Consider the following 14645-nt stretch of genomic DNA (forward strand, 5'->3'; position numbering starts at 1 on the left):
TTTTACATTCTACACATAAAGCGCCTGTATCTCTTTTTCCTTTTTTGTCCTCCTGCAGTGGGAAATGAACCCAGGGCCTCAGGCATGATAGGCAAGTACTCTGCCACTGAGCTACATAGAAATACCTCCTATGATTCTAAGGGTAAAGAAGAGCTTGCAACATTTGAACAGGAGGGAAAGCAGCGAGAAGTCAGATGTGCGGGAGCCAGAGGCTCAAACTGATGAAGGAAGCCATGCAGGGTTCATGTGTTGGCTTCGATTCCTTGGACTCAGACCTCTAAGTCTAAACATGGCCTCTGTAAGGACCACTTCCACCCGGGGGCACTGAGGTTAATGCCTGAAGATCACACATGGCACCACTGATGATCAAATCGGGTGCCTGTCAATCCCCAGGATGGCCCACCTGGCTCCACCCATCCTGGGTGCTGCTGCCTCCAGAATGGCCCACCAGGCTACAACCGCCCTGGGTCCTAGTCTCCAGGACTACCCACCAGGCTCCAATCACCCTGGGTGCCAGTCAGATCCCCACATTGCTGATGAGGCTCTAACCTCTCAGGTGATTCAGTTCCCCTGGCTCCAATGTCCCCTCGGTGAATTCCTGTGTTCTGGCTTGGGCAGTAATTTCTCTATGAAAGCCCACAGAAGTCTCCAGTGGACACCCTAAGATGCATCGCCACAGCCAAACACAAAGAGTCAGTCCAGCTCTGCAAAATGCTGTCCTGTAAGCATCCGCCTTAACATCTGTGAGAATACAGAAACACCAAGAGAAGGAGGGGGGAAAGCTGTAGGAATGGCCTGTGGTGACTGAGCACCAGGCAGGACGGGGACACTGACACACAGGAAGGGACCCTGTGGAGGGTCAGAGGAGAGGAGGATACAGAGCCAAGCTGCTGGTGCCCTCTGCTGACCATGAGGCCACCCCCACGTGGGTGTCAGCAAGGACAGTATAAGCAAGAGATCACAGCCCACAGGCAGGCGGGCAGGCAGACACATGCACACCGACAGGACAGTGTGAGCAGAGGCAGGCACTTGTCACCCACTGTTTTAGTCAGGTTTTTCCCTGCTGCGACTAAAAGGACCTGACCAGCACAATTATAGAGGAGACAAAGGTCATCTGAGAGCTCAGATGTCAGAGGTCTGAGTCCACAAAAGGATGGCATGGAGACCAGTAAGCAGAGACAAATCTCCACTTGCCAGACACAACTATATACCCCGTAACCACTCTCCAGTGAGTCACTTCCTCTAGCCACATCCCACAGGCCTCCAGTCGCCACCCAGCTAACCCCATCAGGGTTTGATTCACTGGCCCAGTTAAGGCTGTGACCCAACATTTCTCCTCCAAATCTTGCACTGTCCCTCACATGTGAACTTTTGGGGGACACCTTACATCTAAACTGTAACACCCATGATAGTATAAGCACACCACACACACACAAACACACATATCCACTCACTCCAATTTGGAAAAATATTTTTTAAAAAAATTGAAGCAGCAAAGTAAATGCTTTTTAAAAAGTTCATCTGAAGCGTAGGCCTCTTTCCATGAACTGTAAGAGAGCGTTGTGTGAGAAAAGAACCTGGACATGGGGAGCAAGACCCATAAGGAGGGTTAAGATCCACTGAAAGCACATTTTGAACTAGAGATAAACTGAGGAGGGGGCAAGTTCAAGTCCTGGCAGCTGCAAAGGCAGAGGCCGCGCGGGTGAAGCTCTCCCGCCTCAATGCCTCGTAGCAATACGCTCTTTCGGACACAGATGAAATGAAGACCCAAGGCTCCCCTTTCACTGGCATGTGCAGGGCCCCCTCCCATCACTTGGCACCATCACCCCTGTGTCCCACCAGCAGTTGCTACCACGTGCCAGTCAGTCTGCGCAGCACTGTCGGGACACTATCCACCCTGGAAACATCCCTCCCTTTGCTTCACAGCAGTGCATCTTTCTTATGAAATTACCGAGAAGAAAACATAAAGCTGTTTGACTTTTATCCACAAAGGGAAAGTTCCAAGAGTTGGTTGTGCACACAACCTCCCACAGCCAGGCTCAGGAACGACTCTCCCCACCTATGAATAGGCAGTGGCTCAGAAGGATCCAGGGCAGTAGTGAGCCCTGGAGAATCAGCTGTGACAATCTGCATCTGCCCAACACTCCCTGCATGCACAAATTGAGCCAGGACAGACGGGTCTCAGCTTGAACGGAGTCTACAGGGCTTACAAAGCAGAAAAAGGGCTAATAGGAAGCCAGAATTTAGAAAGTAGTCACTGACTGCAACAGAACGAGAATTAAGGAAGATGTAGGGCCCATTCAGTCTCAGACATTTGACAAAGATGAACATGTGAGTCCTAGAGCCTGGAGAGCCGGAGGCTGATGGAGGCAGTCTGCTTGGGTGCAAGGACACAGGACTCACCTGTGCTGGCTGGCACAGCTGCTATCAAAAAGGCCTGGAAGGCAGTCCTGGGCTCTGCTCATCACCATGCACGTAGAGCGGTGGAAAGGGGGCAAATTCCTGCTGTCCTCTGGAGTGGTATGGCTGTGTCAGGACACCTGTGTCCCCCTCAGGAGCCTCCGGCACGGTGCTCTCCTGATGTGGGGGTACAATGCTCCTGAACACTGTGATCCCAGTTTGGACCCTGAGGATCTCAGAGTTATAACTTCCACAAACACCTACCCGCACTATCACAGCTGCTCTGGTTATTGGCGGTCAAGGCTTGTAAACCACACACCAATCCATTAGCAATATAAAAATCAATGTTAGGGGATACATCCAGCTGGTATGCACAAGTGTCTAGCAAAAGCCATACTTACTTTTACTGTAGCAGGTTGCCAGCACACCTTTATCTGCAGGGCTGGCACTAATGTGCCAGATTTCACCCGCTTGATGCAGGAGGACATTTTTATTTATAATGTTATTCTCATCATCAAAATCTATGATGTGGATCTACAAATACAAGAAAAGGACACATCAGGATCTCAAACACTTTCCTCAGCATTTTAATTAAACATGATTACCAAAAAGTCACCAAATCACTTCACCAACACACCTTTAATTCACATTATACTAACAACACATGTCTGTAATTTAATTCTTTCTGCACTCCTCTTTAATGACAAGGTAATAAGTCCCCATAGAGTATTTTCACAATTCCAAGCTACAGAACTACCCTCTGGTCCTCTCCAGCCTTCACACAACCCCAGGGCTCTGAGATTAGGCTGCGGCTGGCAGCTGTCCTTGCTGTTCAAGGCAGCAAAAGCCTCTCAGACCGCTGTGTGCCTGCAGGGAAGAGAAGGAGCTGGCGGGGGCTGCTGCCCCTTGAGATCTGAGAGTGACCTTGGGTCCTGCTGCACAGTGGAGTCGGGTGGACCATGCTTGGCCGCTCTGGTGAGCAGAACTTGATCCACCTCAGAAGTGATTTGAGTGGGAAAGTGTGGGAAAGATTGTATTTTAGCACAGTTTTAGCTTCTTCCTAAAATCGAGACCAATAGCTGTCAGCATTTATGACAATATAAATATTAATTACAAAGTGCTAAATTTAGGTCACTAAACAAAAAGGTTAAATATGCTCATACTTTTCTGAATGAATTTTAGAGGAACTGAAATGATTTTTATATTCAATCTCTTATCAATATTAAGTCAACAAGGAAATAATTCTTTTTAATATAAACTTATACTAGGAAAATAATCATGGATCTTCACAAAGATTTATATCCAAGAATGTGCACCATGGCACTGATTATTGCCATGGACAGGACAGAGTCACCCAAGTGTCCAACAGCAGGGACTGTCCAATAACATGTCGGGCAGGACTGCAACACACTACAGGGAGCCATTCAGTATGTTCCAGAGCATTTCAGGGCTAAGGAAAAAAGTCCATGACACGTTTAAGGAGAAGGGAACACAGAAAGGAACAGCACTACAACCATTTTTTGTTTACAACCAGAGGAACTGGTTGTCTCAGGATGGCGGGATCACAGGTGTCTTCCTTCACCTGTTTGTGCTTTATCGATACCTTTATTATTTTTGCGTGATTAATATGCATTACTTTAGCAATCAAAACAGAGTTTCCATGATGCCCAAGAGCATGTCCACGCTGTTCAGACTCAGTGTCACTGTGGATTGCTTCCTCTACGCAGCACACCAACATGAGAACAATCCGGCTTCCTGCAAGAGCACTCTGCACCGTCAGTGTAGACAGAGCTCAAATTCAGCAGCAGCCTTCAGAGCCACATGGTGCCATTCCCCATGTGCACAGTGGACAAGCCAGCACTGGGCACCCAGAGTAGAGCCACAGGATGCCATTCTCCACATCACGAAGGCAAGGCCGCAGTAGCTGCTCAGGTTTACTGAGAACGCAGCGGTGCCCAGTAGGAGCCCGGTACACACAGGTGCCTTCCCCTTCTCTCTGCCGGGGATGAGCCATCACCACTGTTATCTTTAAAGTCACCAGCAGACCATGCCTCCTGCCCTCAGACCCAGCAAGACTTCCCAGCAGGTTGGAGACATTCCTGGCAGAAACTGTGTCTACATTACAACTGCACATCCAAGAACTGGGGCAGCAGCCACTGCAGTTTCCTCTGGAAGTACCTTTCTTCTCTGTGGACTGCTAGGTGTTGACAGCCATCCCTTACCAAGCAGTCAAGTGCTATTACTACGAACATGTGGCAGTGCTTACTGAGGCCAAGCACATACACGTCCTAGGACCCAGCAATTCACTGACACTGGGCACATGCCCAACAAATGCCAATAAAGGGCAAGAATGTCCGCAGCAGATTGACTCATGATAGCAACAATGTGTGACACCCAGATGTCCACCAACAAGAGGACTGGCACTTTCATAGAACAGGGCACCTAGGTGATGGAGAGGAAATGGTGACAGAAGCAGCAGATACAGCAGACATGCGAGCCCTTCCATGATGTTCAAGGGAAGGCCAGTGGCTCCCATGGCAGGGCAGCTGGGACTAGGGACGGCCAGGTGGCAGTCACACACGTGTGCGGGTGTCAGAGATGGGGTAGTGGTATGGCGCGGATGCATGTGCACATAAGCAGCACAAGCGTAAGTCACACCCACAGACAGAAGCCAGGGATCCATACATGGCCGACGCAGGAGGAACGCCCGCTCCTCACTGTAGCGAATGACAGGAAAACTGCAAGACAGAACCCAAGGGGCCAGACAGCTGAGGGGCAGAGGCTGCCCAGCATGCCCTCAGCCCTGGGCTCCTCCCAGCACACAAAGAATTAAAACATGGCAACTCTGATACCGATGGATGTTTATTTTATTAACCAACTTAACTGGGAAGACGATTGTAAAATTGGTACATGTTGTAATATGGATAATTCTTTTAGGAGGTTTACTACAATATATACATAAGAACTACACAAATGTTGAAATTGAAACAATAATTTGATTTCTTCAACTCTGCCACCACAAATAAGCCAGAAATATATACTATGAAATATTATGTGACTTTAACTATTATGATTATAATTACCAAAAATGTTGTAAGAGTGCTCAGTTTTAAAAGCAGATATAAAATGGCTGGCAATTATGCAACTACCACATGTGAACACGAAATAAAAGGTAATATACAAAATCAGAAATAGCTTTCATGTTGTTAGGGAATTTTTTCTTTCAGTGTTTGACACATTTACTACTTATCGGAAATCCATTAACACTGAAAGAAAGAATGCACTTAAATGTACCATTTTGCCACATCTCTTACAGGCACTACAGCGCAGGGCACTGACAGGCAGGCACTAGCACTTCTGCTGGCTGGCTCCGTCCACCCGCCACAGCACAGCATCCTGCAAATCTGAGGCACCAACCCTCGCTGTCACAAGCCCCTGGCCCACCTGCCCGCAGGCCTGGCCTCCCCACAGAGCTGTGTTCTTGCCTACAAGGACCCCAAGCAGATACTGTCCATCAGGCTCCACTGGTTGGTGCACCATCTTCCTTTAGATCCCCTCCCTGAAGCCCTCAAGCATGCAACCTGCACTTCTAGCCTGACATGCCTGAAGGTTTTTCCACCTGTCTTCCTCTTCTAGAAATTCAGAGTCCAAACACATTGTCATGAACTGCTTCAACAGGGCTATGTTCAAAAGGAAAGTGAGGCATCCATCAACTGCCAAAAGCAAGAGCAACAATAATGGCTGATGTCTGCAATGCCCAGGACTACCGTAAGTGCTTTACCTTTGGCAGCTCCTCTTATCCAAAGCAGCCCAGTAAAATCCTTACTAACCACGACGTGAAGGAGAAGAAACTGAGACTCAAAGCATGAAGGTGCCTCGGCCCACTCAGACAACCGGAACCAGGGTCAGGGGAGCCCCCAGCACTCTGAAGCCCACACTTCTGGCCTCAGGCGCCTCCCTCCACCTGAGTGTGGCGCCCTGGCGCCCGCAGGGAAGAGCGCTCAACTCTACTCTCAACAGCACTGGGCCTGTACCATGCCTGCACCCAGCTCACAGGAAGTTGAATAAACACAGGCAGCTTTAGGCCAGTTACAAAATGAGTCACACGTGGAACAAGCTCCGAATGGAATGAGGGCAGAAGAATGGGATCAGCACTGCCACCCAGGTCAGGAAGGAATTCTTCACAGCACAGCTGACTTTCAAAAAAACATTAGTCACTGAAAACAAAGATCCCACTTGCATATTTTGATCACCAATATTAAAATGTTTAAAGCCCAGTGTGAGCCATAAGGCCACAGATGACACTCAGCACACTGGGGGCTACCTCTGCAAACAGCAAACCATGTTCATAGTTTCCCTTATTCCCAGCTGAAGCCAATGACCCTGACAACATAGTTCTTCCTGAAATCTGCTTTGCTTCAGCATAAATATATCAGGAAACCTGGGTTCAAGCTTGGATTCTGCCACTTCCTAGCTTGCTACCCTTGGCCAACTCACTAAAGCTTTCTGGGCTCTTGTTTCTGCATTTGCAAATTTAAGGTACTAGACTTCTAGATCCCTTTGTTCTAACTGAAAATGAGTACTAGTATTTTAGCTATGTATTTAAATAAGAAACTAAATCATGATTAAATAGGCCACACCCTTCCAGAGGTTTGTTAAGCCCAATCTATGACTACCGCTTGCCTATCCGTATCAATACTCTTCCTTGAGTCTTAGGCCCCAGGTCATTTTAATAGCCCCTGCCCAGGAAGCCCAAAGTATGCTTGGCAGCCAAGGGCTAAAGAAAAGTCCTCACATTCCAAGACCTCCTGGGCCTAGTGACAGTCCTGAGAACAATAGATAAAATGCAGTCTCCCCTGCCATTTGTGGCCAAGAACTAGGGATACAGCTAGAAGGTGGCCAAGTCATTGGACACTATGGGCTGTTTACTACCACACTTTTAGATATAAATCTGAAACTCAGAAAGACCTAAGCATGATTCTGCACTTAAAAAAAATTATGGGAGCCTAATGACATGGTGGGTGAGAGCCAAATTCTTGGACAGCAAAGAGGAGGCAACTCACAGAAGCAAGGAAGCCAAGTATGGCCCAAGGCTGCAGCTGTGCACATAGCCCACTTCAGGCTCAGGAGCCAAGCGAAAACCACGACACAGCTCTAGAGCAGGTGCTAAGGAAACCCCGAAAGGCTGCTGGGAAATCCTGCCACTGAAGCCACCTGCTCTTCTGGTGGGTTTTCCAATCAGGAGCAGAGACAGGACTCCCCGCCCCGCCTGTTTTGTAGCATAGACACAATACAAACCACCACCCCCAGAGCCAAAGTCTGCAACTCAGGAGCCCCCAAGGCAGCGGGAACATCCATAGGTGGTTCTAGGCCTTTGCTCCTTGTGACTCTAGTGGGGACAACTGGCAACAGGTGTTGACCCAATGTTCCTTGAGAGTCAGACTTACAACACAGAGGAATTTACCACAGTAAAACTATGGAACTGGATGGCCAGGCATGATTCCTAGACGCTATAACTTTAGGCAGAAAAAAAGTCTGATTTGTATGTTTGAAAATGTAACAAATGTCACTGAGAAGGCATCACAGGACATCCCAAGATTTCCTGGTGAAAAGGAGTGCATTTACTACATTAGGAATGATGAGTCGGAAGCATGTGCAGCCACCCCGACAGCCTGTTCAGCGTCTGCTGGTGATCCCAGCATCGGGGGTGTTTGGCCAGGCCATGTCTTAACATAAAACAGGCTGGGGCCACTCAGTGGCAGGTCACTCGCCTAGCGTGCCCAAGGCCTGGGTCCACAAAGAAAAAGGAGACACAGCGATAAACAGCTCTTGGTCCTGGAAAACTCCGTTGGGTCAGGATGGTGAACACAGAAGGCAACCACTGGAACCCAACAGCATGAGGCCCCAGTGGAGGCAGGTGTCCACACTGACAGACAAGGGCCATGCAACAAAGACATGACTTCAGGCTGGGGAACTGGGCCAAGGGAGCTGGAAAGGCCTCACGTGAGAGGTCACACACAAGCTACGTGAGGAGAGACAACGACACAAGGAAATCCGGGACGGGAAGTTCCAAATTTCACTCAGGAGTCAATAATCAGCTGAGCTCAACCACTGTGGGAAGTCACCAGACCTGTGGGCTCAGCCATCCTCAGAAGAGGACAAGGGTCACACCAGATGTCATATCCCTGACTAGCTGAGCTGGGAGGTGGAGGGAACCTATAAAAGAGTCCCCAAGTACAGAGATCGCCTGGGGGCACTCAGAAACAAGAGAGCCCTACAGAGGAAGCCCTTATTGAAGAAAATAAGATGCAGAACGGAGGACGGGGTTGCTGGCAGCATGGCCTGGGCTCTGGGCAGCCCAGCTGGAACCCAGGCTATCGGATACTCCAACTGCCCAGAGCAACAAGGAGCTGAAAGGAAGAGAGGAGGGGGGGGAGGAGCAGAGGAGGAGGAAGGGAAGGAGGAAGGCACAAAGTAGAAGAGTAGAGAAGCTGAGGTTAAGCGGGAGTGGGGCCAGGACTCTGGATTTTTCCCAAGCAGAGAGAGATTCCGAGGGGGATAGGAGAGGAAACCCAGGCAGAGGGGACTCAGAAACACACTATCATTAATCCAAACACAACACACAACAACACAGCTATGGCCGTAAAACTAGGGACAAAAGTTACCCTGGGAAAGGAAGGAGTGGCCTGCCGCCCCTTGGCTTCAGCAGCTCCTCCACTGACCAGGACAAGTCACTGAGGCTGTGAGAGCCCACATTGCAGACCTCTTGGCCATCTGGCACTCCTGCTGTCCTCAGAAGGAGGATTAAGACTAGTGTCCCATCTATATAAGAAATAGGAGGTTACCAATATGGAAGGAAAATTCTGGAGAAAAGTCTACTGCAGAAGCAAATAACAAACTTCAGATCTAGAACCCTCGCCCATCTCCACCTCCTGGTCTCCTGCAACACGCACACACCTCATTCACAGCCCACTGAGACACTGCACGTCCAGCGCAGCACTTCGCTGAACACACAACTCAGGACACATATCGGACCCTACCTGACGTGTGTCTGTTCATTTGTATGTACCCAGCACATAAAAAGAGGAACTCAAGAGCTCTGCCCATGTGCAGTACAAGCAGTGGCCAAAAGGATGCCTGAGCGAACAGGCGTCTCAAAGATGGCACACACCTTCCCCCAAGCAGAAGGCACAGGCAGCACTAGGAAATGTCCCTCTCCTGTTATGGTTTGGAGTCACCTTCAAAAGACAACCGGAGAAAGAGAGCTATCACTCGGTCCCCCCATTCTACCATGAAGAAAACTGTGGCTGTAGCCAGAGGCCACAGCCTGGATTAGCTGTGTCATCAGGAATTAGCAGGACAGAGAAGACGTTACTGTGGGGGCTCTGTGAAGCACCAAGCAATTCCTATGACGGAGGGTGGAAAAGACCACTCAACACTTACACACTAGGTACCCCAAACTTAAGCTCAACATATGCTTCTCTTACCATGGGAAAGTTGGATTTCTATATAAGACTATTTTAAGAAGGATAAATTTTTCTGATTAAAAGGCTTGTTTCACCAGGCCCAAGAATGCACACCTTGTACTCCAGAAACCACACTGAAGACAGCAGTGCTGGGAACTGCCTGAGGGAGCTGGCTGTCCCCCCAGAGACCACAACAGCACTGCTCAGAGAGAAGAGAGCCCGTGAGTTCTGAGACCCTAGGAAAACACTAGCTCTCCACTTCTTTCAGCCCTAGACAAGAGCATCACCCCTACTGCAGCACGATGTGACCAAGACAGCCAGGCCAGGAGCGCAGAGAACAGGCCCATTGCTCACCACAGGCTGGGGAGCAGCTCCAGCCTCCCCTAAATCTCTGGGATTGAGAACCACTGCTGTGTACATCTTCACTAAGCATAGATTACAGTTAACGAAAGCGTTAAAAGTACATGTGTGGGGTGTGAATGGAAGGTGCGTAACAAGACACTGTTTACTCTTAAGCAACTACTGGGAAACTAACCTGAGTGATATCAGAATTTGTCAACTAGGAGGAAAGAGAGGAAAAATGTTAAAGCTTCTTTAAACTAACTGGATCTTGCCTTGTTCAGAAAGGCTTCCAAGAGACAAACGCACTGTTTCTTGGGCCAATTCTTTCGTAACACCCTCACCGGGTACACCCAGGCAGCAGCACCAGGGCAGCCACGGCGGCATGGCTGCCTCTCAAGGCCACTCTCTGCCCTTCATTTTGTTTTTCATCTGTGCATTTGCCAGCTCTCTTTTTTTTTAAGAAAGCATCTCACACTAATAAAAACAGTAAGTTCTCCCTTGTTCTCAGAAGATTTAGAGAACTAAGCTGTACTATGGTAGAGTCTCAGAATCAGGCAGAATTAAAAAGCAAGTAATAAGAAGAGGGCACCTGGAGGCTGTGGACAAGACGGGGAGGCACGGTCCACTCCACCTTCCTGCAGCGAGCTCCACCCAGGCAGTCCCCAGTGACAGGAGAGCAGGAGGGAGGGCCCAGCGCCTGCTACGGCCTCGCGACAGGACATTCCGCCCGGCCAGGTCTTCACCCAGCCGTAGGCATGGCTCTGACCCCCTGCCTAAGTGAGATCGATGCACTGGCCGCTGGCTTCCCTCTGGGGTGGCCACCAGCAGCCACTCGCACACTCATAAAGGAACCTCAGCTACATCTTTTTCCACAGGAAAAGTCACACACACACACACACACACACTCTTTCTCTCCCTCAAGCACACTCCCTCTCACACACTCTCTCTCTCACACACACACATACTCCCTTTCACACACATACTCCCTCTCACACACACACTCACTCTCTCTCACACACAGTCACACACACACTCTCACACACACTCAACACACACACACTGTCACACACTCTCTCACACTCTCACACACACTCTCACACACACACTCACACTCTCAGTCACACACACACTGTCACACACACACACACACACACACACAGACTCTCTCTCACAGACACATTCAGAAAACCATATTAGTAAGGAAAACATTTACAGCATCCCCATCTCCCACCACCTGGAGATACCACAGCACTAATTTTAGCCCTTTCTGACCTATTTCCTTCCAGCCTTCATTACAAGCAAAGATTCGATTTTGAACTTTGCTCTTCTACACCACAGTTAGTCGCAGTGTGTTATGATCCTAAGATCCCAAGTTGTGATGCTTCCTCGGAGTCTGTAACTTCACTGAGCACAGTGAGTACTGGTGCACTGCGAGCAGCCTGGGGACCCGTGGAAGTCCACCTCCACAGATGGAAACTCCCCAGTGCCCGCCCAGCATTTTCACATTTTGATATTCTATTTTTACAATTGTTAAGTACCAGTGAATTAATATTCTTGGTGCACAAAGCTTTTCCTAGGTTGTGGATACAGAAATTACAGCTTGAGTAAAAGAAATATTTATATACAAAGCTGTATCTAGATAAATATCAACAAATTGGTGTTGTAGTCAAAATGCTGATTTTAAATCCCTTATCAACATGGGATGTGACGATCTCAATGTGACCTACGCAGCAGGAACGTTCTTCATGAGCTATTTTGACACATTTCTCCTGTGGGACAGAAGAGAGGCTCTGTGCGTTTTAACGTGGCCTGTGGACACCACCCCCGGGCCAAGGAAAGCAAACCTGTTCACAGTACTCATGGTCCTTCTGTGAAGGGCACAGGAGACGCTTGGCCTCCATCCCAGCAAGCCGAATCGATTTGTTCAGGTCCCAGGGTTAGAGTCACGGCACAGGATGAATCCAGACCTCCCGAGTGTCTGCTACATCCTATGAGCCAACAGGTGGCCAACAGGCGTGACAGTCTGGAACCCTGTGCTGCAGAGGGACTGGGACAAACTCAGCAATACAAAGTGCTGGGAGCAATCTGAGAGGTCACCCCCAGAGCACAAGCCCCCAGACTGCTTCTCAATCACTTATAAGGTAAAAACCTGTGCAGCCACAAAAACCAAGCTATGGAAGTACTACCAGCACAGCAAGTTCAAATCGCTGCACTCAATCTCCGTACCTAGCTGGGTTCAGCCGTCATCTTAAAACATGTTCAAGTCTGATACAAGTTTATTTTGTTTGTGTGACATTTTTTTCTCACATGTTGCTGGAAAATGAAGAGCAAAATGGTTATAAATCTTAGAAAAATCTCAGTAATTAACATGTATACATTTCAAAAATAGTTACCTGATTATCATATTTAAGTGACTGCGTCCCAACCAAAAACCGAATGGCATCTGCTTCTGCAGTCTGAGGTGTCAGCGCACGTGCCTGCAGGAGGGAAGGAAATGCACACACATTTATGAAGTCAGGCTGGAGACGGTTCATCTCCCCCACTGCTGATGAAGGGTAAATCAGCAGTGTCTGGAGCAGCCACATACTAACAGTTCCACTTCAAATCTGCATGTGAAAGAACTGTAAGTGGGCACACAACTAAGCAATAAAGACATGCACTATTTACACAGCATAGCTAATGCTTTTAATAAAACCTTTATTTCAACAGTAATAGATTGGTTAAGCAAATTATACGTCAACAATACAGCAGAAAATGGCTTCTAGCAATAGCAGCATAGGTGGTTTAAACCAATTTCCCTGCAGAGAACAACAAGGAAAACTAAATGAGACCCCCTGAATCTGTCTTGGGGCCTCAGAGAACCAGGAGAAGGAAGCCTAGAGGAAGACCAACACCTGGCTAACCCACCTAGCGGCACCTGTCAACTGAAAACTGCAGCTAAGAGGCTGATGGTGAGTACAGCCATGACAGACCCCCAGGGCTTAGGACACAAGACGCAGAGCCCACCACGGAGAAGGGGCAGGTAAAGCATTCACCCCATAGGCTAGAGCTTAGGAGCAAAGGGAACTAAAATTGGAACAGCACCGATTAAAGCTCCAAATTGTTTCGACCCTTGATTTGATTGAGGTGACTGAGCAGGCCAGTGCCCATAGGCTAAGAAGCCGCCTGCTACTTCTTTAGTGAGTCCTCTGCAGGAAGATGACATCCAGAGTTTCTGAAACTCATCATATACAAAGTCGAACAATCAAAAAGAGCAGAGACAGTAAGACAAAACCTTATGGACAAAAGAAACAACAGAAAACAGCCTGCAGAGGATTCAGGTGATCAGCTTCCCGGAAACACAAGCTCCAAAGTGCCAAGACATGTGTACAGGAATTTCTGGAGAATGTTCTTGGGAGTCACTCCACATGAGGGTGAAGAGGTAGCACTGGGCGGAGCGGGAGGTGAACTGCCTCATGTCTGCATTGGAGGCCTGGGCCGGTGCAGTTCAGGCAAGATGGCTACATCTCTGTACCTGCACCACCTACCCACCTCCATCAGTCACTGGATGCAGGCTGTCCCTGGGGGTGTGACCTTAGGCAATATGGCTCTGTCCAGCCAACCGCAAATCCTGCAGCAATGCCCAACTGAGAGATATCAGCTGCCAACATTTTCACAAACCGCTGGATTTCCTGGAATTAAGATCTAAGCAGCATAGGACAGCATCAGTGTTAGGTATTAGATTTAGACTTCAAGAGTCAAGTGTTGAAAGCTTGGTCCTCCAAGTGGAGCTTCTAGGAAGCAATGGGATCCTGAGGGCTTTAACGTCATCATGGATTAATGCACTTAGAGACACAGCAGGATGGGGTGGGGGGAGCTCAGGAGACAGGCCCAGCTGGAGGAAGCAGGTCACGGGCTACAAGGGTATTTCTTGTCCCCAACCCCTTCTGCTCGTGCACTCTTTCTTCTTCACCACTGTCATGAGGTGAGCAGTTTGGCTCTACTACCCGCTCTGCCATGATGTTCTGCCTCATCTCATGCCCAGCAACAATAGAGCCAGTGGACCAGCACTGAAGCCATGACTTTCTTAGGTACTTGTCACAGCCAAGAAAAGTTAACATAATAAATTACACAACTGTGCTTACTACATTCAGTAATTACAAGACAAAATTAAGGATATCTGAGGCTTGTGCTACAGCTCAGCGGTCGAGTGCTTGCTTCACACATGCAAGGCACTGGCTTCGATCCTCAGCACCACACAAAAATACATACAGAAATTGTGTCCATCTACAACTAAAAAATAAATAAATAAATAAAAACATTAAGGATATCAGGTGAACTATCTGAGGCTTGACAGGGAAAGGCCATATACTGGGTGTTAGAGCTCTGACAGGACTTCAGGCTCATAAGCTCAAATCGAACTCCCAAATGACCCATGACAAGTCCCTAGAGCTCATG

At 48.5% G+C, this 14645-nt stretch overlaps 1 protein-coding gene across 1 annotated transcript in view; it reads right to left on the minus strand.

Moving 5' to 3' along the window:
- Positions 1–14645, minus strand: part of Eipr1 (EARP complex and GARP complex interacting protein 1) — a 114236-nt gene that overhangs the window by 92393 nt on the left and 7198 nt on the right. Inside the window, exons 2-3 of the mRNA XM_027937777.2 lie at positions 12602–12685; positions 2802–2934 (exon numbers count right to left, since the gene is read on the minus strand). Coding sequence (XP_027793578.1) covers positions 2802–2934; positions 12602–12685 — 217 coding nt within the window. The remainder of the gene's footprint in view (positions 1–2801; positions 2935–12601; positions 12686–14645) is intronic.

This window comes from Marmota flaviventris, chromosome 14 (genome assembly GCF_047511675.1).
Source record: "Marmota flaviventris isolate mMarFla1 chromosome 14, mMarFla1.hap1, whole genome shotgun sequence".
NCBI lineage: Eukaryota > Metazoa > Chordata > Mammalia > Rodentia > Sciuridae > Marmota > Marmota flaviventris.